This window comes from Stenella coeruleoalba (genome assembly GCF_951394435.1).
Source record: "Stenella coeruleoalba genome assembly, chromosome: 7".
Lineage (NCBI taxonomy): Eukaryota > Metazoa > Chordata > Mammalia > Artiodactyla > Delphinidae > Stenella > Stenella coeruleoalba.
The window spans coordinates 52,154,090-52,172,940 of record NC_137153.1 but is presented as its reverse complement, the minus strand read 5'-3'; the positions used below and the strand labels follow the sequence as shown (position 1 = coordinate 52,172,940).

Genomic DNA, 18,851 nt, shown 5'->3' with positions numbered 1-18,851 from the left:
GCCTGACGTGGGGCTCAGAACCTTCACTCTAGTGGGTGGACTTCTGTGGTATAAGTGTTCTCCAGTTTGTGAGTCACCCACCCAACAGTTATGGGATTTGATTTTATTGTGATTGCCCCCCTTTTGCCATCTCATTGTGGCTTCTTCTTTGTCTTTGCATGCGGGGTATCTTTTTTGGTGAGTTCCAGTGTCTTCCTGATGATGATTGCTCAGCAGTTAGTTGTGATCTTGTGTTCTGGAAAGAGGGAGTGAGAGCATGTCCTTCTACTCAGCCACCTTGAACCAATCTCTCTCTTTCTTTTTCATTTGCTAAAATAGTCACAGTTGTCTTTGGCTTTCCAGAGGTGAAAGGATTATCCTGACAATCTTAAGTATAATGAGAAGAAAAAGAAGATTGTCACAAAATTCTGACATTTTGTCATGATTATTAGAATGAGGAATTACAAGGCTACTAAAAATAAGTAGTAAATATTATTTCTCTAAAATTATATTAATGGCCCATGCACCTTGAGACACAACTATCAATATTATTCTACACTCACTGATCCCTAATTAATCTACCTCCCCTGCCCCTATTTATTTTCTTTAATTACTGAAGGATAAATTACCATATTTTTATTGTTGATTGATATCCCTTCTGTATATCTCGTGTGGATGCTCAGAAATTATAAGTTAACGATAGTTTTAGTATGGGGAGGTTACAAGAGCTCAGATGAAAAGTGGGAAAGCGAATGTAATCTTCAGTCAATGTATTTTTATAGCCTTGTAGTTGTTATAGTCCTTCCAAAATTGTCGCAAGGTTGTTCCTGAGTCGTCACTTGCCTTTACTGCCTGATGAAAAGTGTGACGTAGATAATATTTATTGAAAGTTGCTGTAACTCCCTGGTTACATCCCATCCATAGGTTGGATGAACAATGTAGTTATTTGGTGGCAGATGTACTACTTTGCTGTTGTTGAAAGTCATCCATGAATGGGGGGTGGCCCGAAGCATTGTCTCGCAGCAAAAAAAAGTTAAATGGGACGTCCTTCTCCAAGCAATATTTCTCTACCTCTGGGATAAAGTGGTGGCAAAAAGAGTCCTGGAAAATGGACTGTGTAGCCCAGGCTTTGGGGTTACTCTTCTACACAGCAGGAAGAGAGCCCTTGGCTATGTTTTTAAGGGCTCTTGGGTTCCATGAATGATAAACTAAGAGAGCTTCAGCTTCGTATTGCTATAAGCATTGCCACCGAGCAACAGAGTTAACCTATCCTTTGTTGCTTTATAGCCTGGCATCAACTTTTCCTCCTTACTGATGTAACTTCAGTCTGGCACCCCCTTTCAGTACAGTCCTGTCTCATCCACATTAAAAACCTGCTTGGGTAAATATGCACCTTCATCAATAATTTCTCAAAGCATTTCAGGAAATTCCTGGGTAGCTACCGTACCTGCACTTGCTGCCTCGCCACTTACTTTTATGTTGTGAAAGTTGGCTCTAGCCTTGAACTGATGAAACCAGCCATGGCTGGCATTGAAAGATGTGCCCACTGATTCTTCCCTGTGTTTCTTCTTCAAGTCTTCTTAAAGGCTTTTAGATTTCTCTTGAATCAACATTAAGCTGAGTGGAGCTTGACGCTGATGCTGATCCTGCATCCGCACAGTGAGAAGTTTCTCCATCACTTCCATCACTTTTCCACGCTTCTTCGATATTATTGTCTACATCATTGGCACAGCAGACTTCACATGTTCTATGATCTTGTCCTTGTTCTTTAGAATCTTGCTGATGGTTGAATGACTCATGTTATAAGGACGAGTGACGTCTGTTAGGTGAGCTGACGCGAGTTGTGAAAGAACTCACCCTTAACCCTTAAGTTGCCTTCCTTCCTTGCCAATAACCTTAAATAAGTAAGGCGGTATAGTAGAAAGAGCATGAACTTTCGTTTAAGGCAAATCTGGATTTATATATCAACTTTGTACATCTGTTATTTCAAAATAGCAGGCATGGTAACTATCTCACAGGAATGTTATGGGGATTAAATAAGATGCTATAAGTAAACTACCTAGCATGGTTATTGGCATAAAATAGATATTTGATGAATGTTTGTTCATTAAATAAATTAATGAAAATTTATATAAAAATTAAGGCAGCCATCTTAAGCAGGGTGAAGAGTTAAAGAGCAATGTAAAAAATACCTGCATCGTGGTCTCTGTAGTGAAATGAACTGTTTTTCATAGTCCCCTAAAATGACCCCATATGCCCGGGAGACCTGTCATACCATGATCCCTTCTAGGCCTTTTGCATTTCTTTAATACATGTTTATTGATTATCTATTCAGTGATCAAGACACTGAGAACAACAGTGGGAAACAAAATTGCCCTATTTCCCATCCTTATGGGAGGAGATAGGCATTAAATAATTATAATCACACAGATGAACTATAACAGGCTTGTATATGAAAAAGGAAGAGCAGAGGAATGAGCAAATAAGATTGAGAGAAGTAGAAGAAAAAATAGGAAGTTATGGTGTTATGGAAGTCAAGAGAAGAGAATTTTTAGTACATGTAACTGTGTTGAATATTGCTGAGAGGTCAAGCAGGTGAATAATGGAAAGAGTCCTTGACCTGGCAGCATAGGAGTCATTAGTGACCTTACTAAATGTTGTTGGTGGACAGAGGGAATAAAGACCTGTTTGATGTGACTAGGGACTTAATACTAGATGAGGAAGTGAAGACAAATGTCAGACTGTTTCTGAGATTTGGCTGTGAAAGAGAGAGTAAGAAGGAATGGTGTATTAAGAGGGTTGAGAAGGGACTTTGCAAGATAGCAGATACGTATTTTGGTGGCTTATGGCATGAGATCAGTCAGGAGTAAGAGACTAAAGAGATAGTGTGAAGAGAGGGGATACCTGCTTTTCCCCAATCAGAATCTCTCCTCTTGCTTTCCATCCCAAATCAAACTTCTAATATCCGTATCTCAGTTGAGAATCTGACAGTCTCAAACTACTGACACAGAGACATGTCTCTTCATCTGAATAGTGTGTGAAGCTTGATAAACTTCATTTCACTGACAAGGAGAGCAGATACTTGAATAGGGCAGAAACTTCCCTCAGCTAAAATAAAGTTGGACATATATTTTAAAATACACAAGCTTAAATAATTTTGGGGTAGGTAGTATCTAAAACTCATTCCACTCAATTGAGTTTTAAAAATTTTTTACAGATACAGGAAATATTGAGAGAACCCCTGAGAAGCTTGGAATTTTGAAGACTATAGAACCTTACTTCACCTGTTTTAGGATTTCAAATGATAGAAGCCCTTACTGATAATAATATGGATTTTGCCTTTAGACTTGATAAGCCTTATGCTTCTGAATTCATTATTGATTCATGAAGACTTGAATGATCTCTGAGGTGTTTAACACTTGCAGTGTGGTGACTACCAGTTAGGGAAAACATATTTGTTTTGTCCCCTTAGTTAGTAGACATTTCTCAATTCAGTGAGAATTCTGAAGATGCTATGAGAAGAAAATGAATTGAAGAATATGAATTATTATTATTGAACCAAAATGGCTGGAGGTGTTACTTTTTTTGGCCTTATTTTCTCATCCTGTTTCAGAACATTGTTTTTGTTAAAAAGTGAATATAGACATTATGAATTGTAATCTATCAGTAGAGAAAACTAATCAACACCAAGGTCACAAACTCTAAAGATTCTGTAGTTCTGCGTTCATTTCCTACCGTAGGAGACTTCAGACACTTCAGAGGCTTGGTCTCAGTTTTGCAGATTTGTTTTAGGAATCAGGAGGTTTTATATTGATATTAGCATAGAACCATAGAATTTTAAGCTAGTAAGAGGCTAGTAATCCTTTATGGTGCTCAGTCTAACTGGGGGGTTGAAATGCTATGTAAAATTGTGTTGTTCACATGTGCATATATTTCCGATCTCATAAACTTTATCCAATTCTTAAAGTAACTGACATGAAAAAAAAAGCATCTAAAACTACATTTTATAGAGGAGGAAACCACTGCCTTGGGAACCAAGGCCTTTTCCCAAATCACACAAAATTTTAGTGGGATCAGTTTGTATTATTATGGCGTTCATTTCATTCTGAAGTCCATAAAATCAAACTAGAGATATTAAGACTTTTTTTTTTTTTTACTGTTAAAGTCATTTATCAGGCTCATTGTGTCTGCTGCATCGCTTTACTGTACTATTTGGGTGCTTTGGCAGAGCTTTAAATTTTTTTAATGAGAAAAGTTCAGAAAGTAAGGGGAGATAGATATCTTTGCCTTACTGGGAAAAATAAAGAAACAGCTATTAAAATGAAGTTTATCAAATTAGGTGCTGAGAGGAAAGGTACGTTAGCATTTTGCATTGCACTAACCCCAAGCTAACATGATCAGTTCAAACCTGAGAAGTGGAATGTGTCCACTCTTTTTGTGTTTTTCTGTTTCAGAAGTGAATAGACATCTCGATAGAGCCCAGCTGCTATTTCCATTGACTTAATGAGTTTCTTAGTGCACCCCATTGTGCCTCAGTATTAGAGAAACATATGGCACATTTAACTCTTAACTATGGATTTATCTGACTTTTTATTGTGTATTTTCCACCTCTGACACTATAGGTTCTTTAAGAAATCACATATATATGTGTGTGTATATATATATATATATATATATATATATATATATATATATATGATAATATGATTCTATAATACATGCCAGTTGTGCTATTCAAATGGATATATGAACGAAATAGCTTTTTCTTCTTAAATGTTGCCAATAACTGTATGTTCTAGAAGAAAACTAAAAACAACATAAAACCCCTCATTTTAAAGCAATTGTGAATGTTTTAAGACTTTTTTTTTTACATCTTTATTGGAGTGTAATTGCTTTACAATGGTGTGTTAGTTTCTGCTTTATAACAAAGTGAATCAGCTATACATATACATATATCCCCATATCTCCTCCCTCTTGCATCTCCCTCCCATCCTCCCTATCCCACCCCTCTAGGTGGTCACAAAGCACCAAGCTGATCTCCCTGTGCTATGTGGCTGCTTCCTACTAGCTATCTATTTTACTTTTGGTAGTATATAGAAGTCCATGCCACTCTCTCACTTCGTCCCAGCTTACTCTTCCCCCTGCCTGTGTCCTCAAGTCCATTCTCTACGTCTGCGTCTTTATTCCTGTCAGACGTTTTTTTAAAGTAATAAAAATATAGAAAAAGGTACAACAGAAAGGTTTAAAATCAGTAACTTGATCAACTAGGCAGGATATCATGAAATAATTGCATAAATGGCCTAAAAAATTAAACATGGGCATTCTTACAAAGGTATTGGGTCAATAAAAGATGTCATAAGAACAGAAATGCAATCAGTCAGGGATTCAGGAAAAATGGGAGGAGAACGTGAATAAATAGATAGGTTTCTTTATTTTTATTCTGATAATGATTTTCCTGAACCTCATTTGACAATGAATCTCAAGTTACAAGTCTTCATGTAAATCTTAATACACCATTATAGATGACTAATTAAAGTAAAGCTCCACATGAGAATTAAGTCATTCCCTGGGGCCACCTGAAAGAGCCCAATGTTAACTGCATATGGCACTGGGTTTTGATGTGCAGCTATTATTTTCCAAGCTTTGACTTTGAAGACATTGATCAAAAACTGCCACCTCCTACCATGCACAATAACTCTGTCAGAGGCCTGACAACACCTCATAACAACCACCTTATGCTCACAAAGACATGAATTTCAAAACCAAAAGATGTGAATGGCTAGGAGCCAGGGAGGAACTGATTTACCGAATTTACCTCTTATTTAGAATCCTTGTTGTGAATGGAAGCCATTTTCTTAACTCACACTGCTTTTTAATTGGAACACTTCTAATGAAAGCTCCAGAAGACAGACTGTGGCACAGGAAAAGATAGAAGAGAAAAAAGCAGACATGTATAACATCTTTCAAAGTTAATTTCATCATATTTTATAACAATAATGAACAAAAAACTATTTTCTAGATCCTGCGGCAATTCCTTATGAATAAATAGGGATTTGAGGTTATTTGAGGAATTGACTTACGTATCTTGTTTGTGTTCAGTCATTGGAATACAGTAGGAACTAACTCATTAAAATGTATCTTTTTTTGTTAACTATTTTGCTTTCCAAAAAGGGTACCTATGAACTTCTCTTTTGTCAATTTTTATTTTATGAAACTTTTAACTATTTTTTTTCTAATGCTGAATGGCAAGGTCTCACAATAGTTACCTTGAGAGGAAAAGATCACCTTTGAATAGAATGTTAGGTTTTGACAGGAGTAGAAGTTAGTATCTAATCTGACTTTAGTGGTGCTTGAAAATAAAAAGAAAACATGTTTCAAATTTCTAATGGTATAAATAAATAATAGCAAAAATTTTTGCCTTGATGTCTGTCTTATTATTTACATGGTAGGATGTGAGAAAGAAAGGGGAAAACAATAAAAATTCCATCATTAAACTTTACTAAAAGAAGATATGAAAACTATGGAATTTTGAATTTCTCTTTTTAATGTCATATCTTTTGTTTTTTTAAATGGAACTGTTGTTAACTGAAAGAATAGTTACATTTTCAAGATTGCTTATGACAGCCAGTAAGCGCCTCTTCTGAGTAACTGTATTACGAACAACTCTACCTAACAGGTTGTTTTGTGAGTCTCTATTACAGTGGAAGCTAGCCTAACTTCTGGGGAGAAGCATGAGTGTAAAGGAGTCTGACTATTAGAGTATTTTGAGGACTTATTCTTTTTAAAACTATAATTTTCTCATTTGTAAAACCAGGATAATATAATTGGCCTCAATAAGCTGATTATGAGAATTAAATGACATAATATATATAGGGCCTGAGCATAGTGCATAACACACAATAACCAGCTCTTAAAGGGTAGCTGTAATAATGAGAAAGAGAGATGTTCTTCATATAACAAGATCCTTTAGGGTGGTAGAATTTTATGAAGACTTATTGATTAATGACTTGTTTTAACTAACTTATTAACAAGGATGCAATTTTTAATTCAACTTCTTACTAAAATGCTTTACCATTTAATATGTGCTATTCATTCTTTTATGATCTTTAACAGCCACGTAAAGGGCTCTCACATACTTTCAGAGTGAAACTGTATTGCTGTCTATTTAAAGACTGAATTCTGAGGAAATGTTTCCAGATACATTAATTTATGAAGGTGGATTTTATTCAGTGTAAGACAAGTCACAAAGCTTATCTCAGTGCCTGAGCATGAATTTCCTTTAAATATCCTGTGAGTTAAAAAACAAGAGTTTCATAAGTTCTGAGCCCTATTTACACAGTAGACTTAGATCTATTAGAGTAAACTAAAGAGCATAGCTTTTGAACATGTGCTTATTCAATTAACCACAATGGCACCAGCGTTTCTTGTTACAGTCTTTTTAAGTCAGTAGCACTCCTTTATAAAGAATTGTTTAAATCAGCAAGTTCACAAAAGGCCATGTAATTTACTCAAAGAACCATCAGGGTATGTTACAATGATTGGAACTTTTGCCATGTTTTGCTTCAGTTCCCCCCAATCATACTCAACCAGAGATTTGCAAAATGGTAATTATCTTTCTATGAACTGAAACCTTGTAGAATTATTTTCCTAATGGAACTCTGGGTTATCACTGTTATTTCAGGAGAAAGTGGCATCAATTTCCTAGTTAAAAAAACCACTACCATTAAAAGAAAAAAATACATGGTATAATGATGAATTGAACTGCATATTAGAATTCAAATTCATATGAACTCTTCAGGAAAAAAGTTAGTAGCGTAAGTCAAAAGTTTAAAAAATATCCATAACCTTTAATTATGTACTTTTATTTATAGAAGTTTATTCTAAAGAGATAATTAGTAATTTAGAAAACATTTTCAAGCTCACATATTCATCCCTTTCTTACTTAAAACAGGGAAGAAATGACACATTATAAATATCCTTTATTAGAAGAATTAAGTAATTATTGTATGACTAAATAATGGAAAATTATGTGGCTATTAGAGATGATGTTTGCAAAAGCTATTTAAGATGGAAAATGTTTGTATCACAATATTAAATTAAAAGTTATGTATACAATATTATAACCTTTTTGTATGAAGAAAAAAGATTACAAGCAAATGCACTGACACGTTAATTCATCACATTCATAAGCAATTATGTGTTCTTAGATCTAAACATTTTGAAAAACATTGGAATACATTTACAGTGGCATGAAAGTATAACTGTAGAGTTTCGTTAGACTTTTTCTTTAAGAAAAAAAGTCAAAATACCTTATTTAATATTAAGCAAAAGTACAGAAAACAAAGGAAACAATAAACCATACTTCAAAAGAAATTACACTCCAGCTTATATAAACACCATGGAGCTAAAACTGGAAAAGATTACTTTTTAGTGCACTGGAAATAGTTTTCAAAAATTTCAGAATACAAAGGAAAAATAATGTGATATTAGTGCCTTTTCAGCCAACCGACAAGTAAGTCTTGTGGCATCCATTTATTTATTTTCAAAGATATATTGAGTGTTTACTATGCTGGGCATATAGAAATGGATATAGAAAAAAAAAAGGTACTTCTCTGTTTCCTGTCTTTGTTAGTTTCTTGAGTTCTTCATTACGGGTAAGCATCCTCAACTGGTATGAAAAGGGTCATAAAGCAATAAAAGAAAACAATTCTACTCACTTTTATAGTCCTTGTCCCCTTGATAGTGGGGGAACAAAGTGTATGATCTCCAGCTGGCTTTTTGCTATCTTAGACCAAGGGATTAGAGATGATGTCCTCCAAGGAAGTCCTGTTTCCTAAGATGTACAGTGCTGTGGGGAGTTACAGCTCTGGGGCAATGAATTATATCTCTCCCCAGCTGTAGGGTATTCTCAGAAGGGAGCATTTACTGGTAGATATTGGTTTTGGGGGGAGTGACATTTCTTGGCCAATTACTTATATCACCAAATACGTTCATCGTTCCTCCAATACTCCAGGAAAGACTGTGTCCCAGAGGAGGCCTATTTTTTCCCAGATCTGGGATGCCTACCCATTTGATGGGCCATAGTCCAAGGGCTGAAATTTGTCACTCTGCAGGCTGTGGCCTCTCAATCATGATAACACTCAATTGCCTTTTGAAGAGCCCTGGAGAAAGAGAAGTTCAGTTCAAACTTCCCCTCAAAACTGACAAAAAATATTAGCATACCAGCATGGTTCTGGGAAGCCTTGGAGCAGATGGGCTATATAAGGTGTGCTCATATATTCTGAAGCCGTGAAGTGAACTGCGTATGTTTATGTACAAAAGAATAAGCAATTTAGAGCCTTTCCTTCCAAATCCCCAGTCTTCTTGCCAGGACAAGCTAATAAGCATGTCCTCCTTAACTTTCCTTTACCACACGTTAGCACAAGATATTCTACGAGGAGGAGAGATGCTTTGACTGAGGCCTTAGTGGGGGTAGTAATGATGTTCTTTAGAGATCAAGAACATTAATAAAAAATAACTTCAGACTAGACTTGGCAAATGAAATGACTCACAGACTTGGAAATATCCTTGTATATGACTTAATGTTTTCAGTTGCCAGTGGGAAAAGTGAAGCTGAGAGAATAAGTGTCTTGCCTAAGATCTTTATAGCTTAGTATAAAGCTAAGAGCCAGGCCTATTTTTCAGTTGCTGATTCACACTTCCACATCTCTGTGCTGAGTGGTTGGTGTGGTGAACCAACGAGAAATGGCAGTTGACTATAAGAGTTTAAAATGAACAAGGAATTGGAATAAAAATGAATAATAATTAAAAAAGGAGATGCATACATGTTTTTGAGCTTGGGAGAAATTCTGTTAGCTTCCCTTCCTTCTGATATGCTCTACGTTTCGCATTTATCAGACTAGTCTCTTTTGTGTGTTTGTTTGTTTTTTTTGCGGCACGTGGGCCTCTCACTGCTGTGACCTCTCCCGTTGCGGAGCACAGGCTCTGGACGCACAGGCTCAGTGGCCATGGCTCACGGGCCTAGCTGCTCCGCGGCATGTGGGATCTTCCCGGACCGGGGCAAAAACCCGTGTCCCCTGCATCGGCAGGTGGACTCTCAACCACTGTGCCACCAAGGGAAGCCCCATAATAATTCTTGAAATAAGATGTTAGCCTTGCAACTTTATTTATCCTTTTTTTTCGAAGATGTTTTGGCTATGCCACGTCTTTCCTTTGCATTTCCAAATGAGTTTTAGAGAGGGTTTGACAATTTCTACTAAAGTCTACTGGAATTTTGATTGAGGTTGAATTGATCTATAGATCAATTTAGGTAGGACTGTCTTATTAAGAATGTTGAGTCTTCTGACCCATGGAAATGGTCTATCTCTCAATTTATTTTGATTTCCTTTATCTTTATCAGAAAAGTTTGTTTTCAGTCTTTCACACATTTTGTCATTTTCCCTGTCAGTAGACACCCGTTTTATTTAAATACATTTAAGAATTATTTTCACTTTTTTGAATAAAAACCAATATCACTTGCCATAATTGGAAGATAACTTTGAAAATCAAATAAAAATAGAAAAATAGTGTTAAATTCCAGGTAAATAATGTTACTTGCTGAGGTTCTTTTAATTTTTTTTGTTAAAAAGCATAATTGATAAGGCTTAACAAATTATGTCATATTTACACCAAGCTGAGCATTTTCCTTTATGTAACCACATCTTTAAAAATAATAGAAAAAAGGAATTCTTTTCTCACTAGGTAATTCACTGTACTTTAATGATCCATATAGCACTGAAAACTCATTACTCATACATTGGATGTGAGTTCCACAGTAAGGGAATAACTGGATTTTAGGTAAGTGTGGCTTGAGCAAAGATATAGAGGTGTGAGAAACTTTGGGTATTACAGAATCTGCAGAGGTTAGGAATTCCTAGAGTGGCAGTTCTAAACCTTGGTTGTATATAATCTTCAGTTTGAGAGTTTAAAAGACTCACAGCCAAAAGAATCAGTTTACTTTGTTTGAAGAATTTATATCTTTTAAAAGTTCCCTAGGTAGTTGCAATGCTTAGGAAGGGTGGGAAACTTCTGTGATTGAATGTCGGGATGCCCATATGGGAGGATGGTGATGGTGGTGTTGGTGTGAAGTGGGCAGGTAGGAGAAAGCCCAGATTGATTAGCAGTGTCTGCCCTGGACATCAAATAGGTGGAATGGTAAAAATGTCATTATTACTTGCTATCTTAGTGCTAGAATATCAATTGCCTGTCAAGGAAGTTGAATATTATCTTGAAAAACTGATAGAGCTCTGACTCTTCTATCCATTAAGGAACAGACACTCATGAATTTTTTGCCTCAAATGGTCTTTTGGTTTAAAAGCAATATGATCTTTTCTTACAATTAAAGGCATTAAATGCATATTTCAAGACTGCATTTAATGATAGCATGTTTAAAGAATGGTCTACATGACCTTCCCCAATACTGTACAATAGAAACGTGAAGTATTTTTGAAATAGTTTTAACACAGTTGCTATGTATAAATAGTTCTAGATAAGAAATTCATAAAGACTTCTTTGGGCAATAACATTTCAAAATATAACGATATATAGAATCCAAATTTGCACCTCTAAATAAACATAATGCATGAGAAGATTCTGAATGTGAATCAGGCCCCTTAAATACTTATCCACTGTTCAGACGCAGCTCTAAGACCCGTTTAAAGTAAGGCACCTTTCAGGTGTGGGTAATATTTGCAGCTTGTTAAGCTGTGCTTTCTCATTAATATTGGCCATGCTACCATCCTAAAGACTTCATCTGGGAAAAGGAAAGAAAAGGAGAACTTCATGTCCAAATCTTCAAACTTTAGTAAGAGGAGCGAGGAACTGGGGAAAGAACTTCAAATCTTGCTTAATTTAAGAAGGGTAGTAAGAGGCATGGGGGCAGGGAGTGAAGGTTATCTTACAAAAAATATACATTGAGGAATTCATGGGGAAGCAGATGGGAGAAAGAGGCGTGTGTGTGTGTGTGTGTGTGTGTGTGTGTGTGTGTCTGTGTGTGAAGGGACAGTTTCTTTTGTCTCCCACTGCCCCTCCTCCCAGACGGTCAGGTCCCCACTCTCCGCCCCTGGCCCTCCTTCCCCAGGTTTTCAGCCCTTGGCCAGTAGACCCGGTGGGCGGGGTAGCCTCTGCAGTCTTGCTTTCTCCTGCTCCGAAGGCGAAGGCGCGCGGAGCACCGGGCATTAATTTAGCGCCCCAGGACTCTAGGAGGCTCAGTGGCATCTGCGCCTCTTAGAGCTTCCAGCTGTGGGGATCGGTTGTCCCCAGTTCTTCACGGGAATTGTGCCAGACTCTGTCGGTGTGTGGGTGGGAAGCAGCGGGACCAAGGCTGGTCCTCTCGGCCCTCGCATCCCAGCAGGGTTAGCTGAGAACAGCGCACTCTCCCGTGGTGAGCCCTCACCAGACGCTTCTCGGAAATGGAGCAGTCACAGTGTGGCAGTAGAGACCAAAGCGGCAGCGGCCCACCCCACCTGGCCCCGGGGCTGGTGGCAGCGGCCCCTCCGCCCCAGTCTCCAGCGTTACCGGTACCCCCGGGGATACCTGTTCCTCCAACTTTCCTGCGCCCGTCCAGCCTCTTTCTACGGGCAGCCGCAGCCGCCACCGCGGGAAGCGGAGGCTGCCCGCCGCCTGCCGGAGTGGAAAGGGGGGTGGGCGCCGTGGCCTGCGGCTACCCACGGACACCCAAGTGCGCCCGTTGTCGCAACCACGGAGTCGTGTCAGCCCTCAAGGGCCACAAGCGCTTCTGCCGCTGGCGGGACTGCGCGTGTGCCAAGTGCACCCTGATCGCCGAGCGCCAGCGCGTCATGGCCGCACAGGTGGCGCTGCGCAGGCAGCAGGCCCAGGAGGAGAGCGAAGCCCGGGCGCTGCAGAGGCTTCTATACCCTGGACCCTCAGGGCCCGGGGGTCGATCATCTGGAGGCAGCAGCAGAACGGAGAATCCCCAGACCACAGCAAGTGGCCCTGCGACGGTGAGTGCACTGGGACTGAGTGCCTCGAGACAGGCTAGTGGTCTGGCGACTCCTGCTTTCGAGATTTTCCAGTCAGATTATACAGAGGAAAAACAAGGTGAGTAGATCTTACGTTTGTTCTTTGCAAAAGAAAAATGGTTGTTTTGAAGAAAAAAATCTTTGAAATAAGCAGCCGTGGCATGGAGGAGGGCAAGAAAAGTTGTTTAAAAGAAGCATTTAAGTTCTGGGAAACTGCTCTGCAATATGAATGTTAGTAAGGGTGTTAGGGACCTGACACATTTACTTCAGAAGGGCTTTCTGTTCCCTTAGGACCTAAAGCTTAGGTGATAGGATAAAGAAATGAAAAAGTGAAGTGCAAGTGATCAGTTGAGGAACTCATTCTAGGAATGGAGTTTGTGCCCAAGTTGCTATGACTTTCTCTTTGAGAGCAGAGAGCGGGCATTGAGTGAAAAGCTTAATGAGAGGAGCTACATTTTGAACTTGCTCTGTACTATTTTCAGTTGTAAAACCAGAGGTCATCTGATCTTACATGGAAAACTCACTTATGGTTGGGAGTACAGTTCTTTACCTTTGGGACTAACCAACTAGAAGTGGGGAAGAGACTGAAATCTACCAAAGCATTTTTACTCCCTTCCCTTAAATTTTTTAAGCATTCTGTCCCTTTTCTTCAACTGCTTTTCAGCCTCCAAAAGTGTAGAAAACTCTTAACATTTGCAGTTTCACCTTTTCTCATAGGAAAGAAATTTAGATTTTCTAAAATCAGGTCTGTAAAAACGTTGGTATGAATTTCAAAGTCCAAGAATTTCCTATCCTTGGGGATCTTATCCTTAGCGATTTCTTATCCAAGAAGTTCTTTTTTTCTCTTATTTATTGACTGCAAATTGTCTTCACCCCCTGTGTTAGGTAGAAAAGATTTTCTTTTTGACTAGGGTTATCCCAACTTAACTTTTCATGCTAATATAAATCTCACTGTATTTTAGTGAATTTCATAGCCCTACAAGTAGGTCACTGAAAATGTCATTTTGGTATTTTTGTATAAATCTGAGACTGGTTGTGTCATATGAAATTATAAGGTAATGATATAGTAAGTTATTAATTAGAACATTCCTTGAATTGTGAAAATTGCAGCTCTTAACAGATCACAGCATGTACTTTTGTGCTTTTGAAAAGAGTCTCTCTCTACTTAAATAAGGCATATATGATTTTGTTTTCACCTGTGTCACCTTTTTGTCCATGTTCTAGTTTATGTCAGTGGACAAAATGGACTTTAAACATTTCTCATGAAAAATGAAAGAAGGCTGGAGAACAAAGCTGTTAAGCAAAACTGCTATAAAAAGAAGTAAAAATTAAAATTCTGCAAACTAAATTGACAGTGAGATTTGACTGACAGCTCTCTGCTAGGCATTGATTGATTTATGTGATTTTTTGGGGGTGGGTGCTGTTTTATGGGGTCAATTATTTTATTTTGTTTGCCTCAGTTGACCTTCTTTGAAAAGCTGTTTCTCAACTGTCTCCTCTTATACAATGTCCATGAACTGTAGTAGTCTATTTATTCACTAGACCAAGACTTACAGTGATGCAGAGGCGAATAAGATTTTCCTACACAAAAGAATATTATATTCGAAAGAAGAAAAACTATGTGTGTCCCAAAATTACCTTACAAGACATAGCATACAATGATAAAAGTAAGTAAAACCAGCTATAGGAGTTGAGGGAACACAGGTGATGTAAATGATATCACAGTATTTTAAAGACAGCTTATTTTCTAGATAGTCTTATGCAATCAGTATTTCATTACATTATATTGTATTCCATAAATACAATGTAATAACAAAAATTATTTTATGCATAAATTACTGTAGAGGTGAAATTTTGATACCTTACCTGTTCAGGGGGTCATATGTGGTGAATCATATATAAATAAAATGGAATGGCAGACCAAGGCTAATCTATCTTTACTTCATTAGATAGGTTTTCTTGTTTTATTTAAGGTGAAAATACTAGTCTTTGTGATTTTGCAGGAGCAGCACCTTTTGTCATATGTTTGATGTAATGACAGCATTTTAACCCTCAAAGTGTTAAATTGTACACACTTTAATTTTAAAATAAACTGTAGATATTTGTTTAGAATGTAGGACCACTCCTTGAGAAAACATAGTATTGCAAATCATGTTTGCAAATCACTGCTTCAGGCAATGTATGTTTTGTTACATTCATAAACATTGTACAAAAAGAAAGTTTGACAGTAAAACTCTGAGTACCCCATTGACATTTTACTCTTTGTAACGGAAATAGAGGTAAAATATATCTATAGGAAATGTAAACCAAAATAAAAGTTACTTGTTATTATTTTCCTGGCATTAGCCTTGCAAAAGGTTTTTAAAGATAGTATTGTTTCATTAATATTCATATACTCAACATGTTGAGGTAGAAAATCCCGTTTTTGTGTAAAAACATTTTTGGAAAATTGCCCTTAATATTGGAAGGGAGTTGCGATTTAAAGCATACGACCAAAATGGTTTTTTACAAGACACTTTGAAAATATACACAGATTGCAATAGTGAAAATAGTGCAGTTAATAATTTTATTTTAGAAACAATTTGATTGTAAACTCTTTTATTGATATTTCCTAGAGATTTAAAAAGAAAGTCCATATTTCACAGAGGATTATGAAAAAACACCAACTTTGTATTGTCTCTCACATAAAATGAAACATGCAAGCTCTGGTATGATTTGAGATTGGTACAGCAGTTGGCAATATTGGTTTAGATTTGAAATGAAATCAACAATTTTGTTATTTTCTCACATTATTCAGGTAACTTAATTGGAACCTGAAATGTGAGCATTAAAAAAATAGTTGTTGAAATTTAGCATTAGTGACTAAATAGAATATTCATTTTCATACTAAGATTGTTCCTTCTTCTGATTTCTTATCTAAACAATTGTTCTATTTAGTTCTTTTTGCATAGTGTCATTGTGGGAAAAAAACCCTCCCGTGGATAACAACAAAACTTGGGTAACATTTAGGAAAATCTTGAATCACCAAATGGGCAAATAGTGTGAAATATTGGTGTTAACAGTTTGGGGGTAACAATAGACTCTCATCTTCTGATTCCCAAATAACTACAGCATTTGTATATTATATAATTTTGTAATCCTGAAATGACATAATAAATAGCGTTTTCCCACTGTTCCAACACCTGCATTTCTAAATGATCTTTTATAATTCTTGTTCATTAAAATCTCTTAACATTGATTAATAAGTATTATTGATATACTATGAGTAAACAAGTTATTTTATCCAGCATTAATTTTGAGTGGGCAGTACTGTGTTCTTGGAAGTTTTCCCTTTATTTCATTCCTTTTTTTCCTCTTCCCCAGGACGAAAAGAGAGTAAATGTGACTCATGCCAGAGTGGACAAGAAGAACTGGTGTCTAAATCCCATCAATTTACCCTGAGATCATCTCCTAAGTCTAATGATGTCACTGGAAAACAAAACGTCAGGTCATCTATTTCAGAAAACCCAAACAAGGATGATAGCATTCAGTCTCCTCATCCTGGGGAGCAGTCAGGAGGTGAAGAGAGTCCCAGGTCCCTGTCATCGTCTGATTTGGAATCAGGAAATGAAAGTGAGTGGGCCAAAGACTTCACTGATACTACAGTCAGCCTTCCCACTGTGTCCTCTAGACCAAGAGACCCTCTTGATATCCTTACCAAGATTTTCCCAAGTTACAGACGCAGCCGTCTAGAAGGCATTCTACAGTTCTGCAAAGGAGATGTGGTCCAAGCCATTGAACAGGTCCTAAATGGGAAAGAACACAAACCAGACACCAGGGACCTAGCAAGCTCAGGAGCCTTGGAAAATACAGCTTTTCAGAGAGCTTCGAATTTAAGTTTAGCTGGAATTGGTTTTGGAACTCTAGGAAATAAATCAGCTTTCTCTCCCCTTCACAGTACTTCTGCTTCTTATGGAGGTGATTCCAGTATCTACAGCTTAAATCCTAGACTAGGTATCAGTCCATTACGGCTGGCATATTCCTCTCCAGGAAGAGGGCTGTCTGGTTTCATGTCTCCCTACCTAACTCCTGGGTTGGCACCAGCATTGCCTTTTCGGCCAGCTTTGGATTATGCCTTTTCAGGGATGATTAGGGATTCTTCTTACCTTCCCATCAAAGATTCAGCAACTGGTGGCAGACTGTATTCAAGGCCAAATCAGAACAACATGTAATGCATCTGCCTACCTCCCGTTTTGGAATATTTCTAGAAGCATGCAATATAACCCTCACACCCACACATACCCACATCTGTTAATGTGTTCACTATGTATGGGAGTGGATTACTGGGCTTTAAAAATGCTATTTTTTTTTTTATGAGCAGTATAATAGATTTGAGATCTAAAGACTCTTCTTTAGCATTTATTAAGTGAAAGAAACATTTAAACATTCTTTGTGCCTTGAATAAAGCCATTTCAGGGAATATGTTTACTGTAATGAATTTTTTCCCTAAGATATCAGTTATAAAATTCTTATTTTAAAACTATACTTGTTTTTATTTCATTGAAAAAATGGAGTTTATAATTAAAACATACATTATAAAGCAGTCCAGTGTTATATAAAATGAAGCAGAAGGAATAATTGAAAAACTGAGGTAATTCTAAATAATTATTATTTTAAACTTTTTTTCTCCTTCTGTTTCTTGTACACAGGAGAGAAAAAGCTTATTCAAAGTATTTTATTCACATATAAGTAATTAGCTGTAAGTTAAATTTTTGAGAAATTTAATACCTTATTTTTTTCTGAATGCCTTATTTTTCATTCATATCTGCCATTTGTGATAAGTGCCGTTAATAAAACATTTCTCTTTAAAGTAAACATTGTGAGATACACAAAGGCCTATGAAGTAAATCTTAGGAAATGAGAATGCTCCATCTCCTGGCCACTATCACTAATTGCAACCAAGTTCTGGTAGAGTATAGGAATTAGAAACAAATGGTTTCCTAATAGTATAAGGTAACCATTTTTTGAAATGGTCATCTTGGATCACGCTATATTGAATTTTCATATTACGGAGAGAACATCTACTGTGGATGAGGATTTATATCTTTAAGTATGGTTATGCTTGTATCTGGGGAAATATCCCTTTCCAAATGTTTGTGGCAGGAATATGGCAACCATTCTCAAAGGTAAAAATAATTTTATTCTGAAAACTTAAATAGCTGCTCATATAAATATTGATTGACTCTAGATAGATAATGCTTGCTGCATTGAGGAGAGATAAAATATTTCCAAAGGGGGAAAATTGTCATTAAATTTTAGAGGTTTTCTTGAGGTTTTAAAATTACTTTTGTTCTCCATCTAGAGAATTTGAAAGCTATTTATTTCAGTCAGTGTAAAGTCCCTGAGAACAAAACAGTTTTATGAAGTTTTCTTTATATGTCATCATTTATTTTTTAAAGGACAGTAGCTCTATTCTATTGTCAGGAATACATGGAAACCCAGCTGTGGTATAAAATAATTGATGAAATAGAGATGGTTTAAACAATTTGAACAGCATGATTTACTATGGATTTCTTAAATTATGTGTATGTGTGTGTGTGTTTATATACCTCTCTATCTATCTGTTATACACGTAAGCCCTATTGGTTCTGTCATCATGAAAGCTTTTCCATGGAGCCAGATAAAAATACATCAATATTTCTAAAGTACATTTTACCAGCAAATATCATATTAAATAACTGCATAGTATCTGATGCTGATTTAAGATGTAAATATGTTTAAAGAATATGCATTATTATTATTATTTTGTTTAGAAGATGTTGGGGGTAGGAGTTTATTAATTAATTAATTTATTTTTGCTGTGTTGTGTCTTTG

At 36.8% G+C, this 18,851-nt stretch overlaps 1 protein-coding gene and 1 pseudogene across 2 annotated transcripts in view; both read left to right on the top strand.

The window, feature by feature from the left end:
• Positions 1-18,851, top strand: part of LOC307189360 (spermine synthase-like) — a 462,966-nt pseudogene that overhangs the window by 23,595 nt on the left and 420,520 nt on the right. The window lies entirely within an intron of this gene.
• On the top strand, positions 12,335-17,622 carry DMRTA1 (DMRT like family A1). Its single transcript, XM_079926959.1, has 2 exons — positions 12,335-13,077; positions 16,362-17,622. Exons 1-2 carry the CDS (start codon positions 12,429-12,431, stop codon positions 17,207-17,209), a joined length of 1,497 nt encoding a protein of 498 aa, XP_079783085.1. The 5' UTR covers positions 12,335-12,428; the 3' UTR covers positions 17,210-17,622.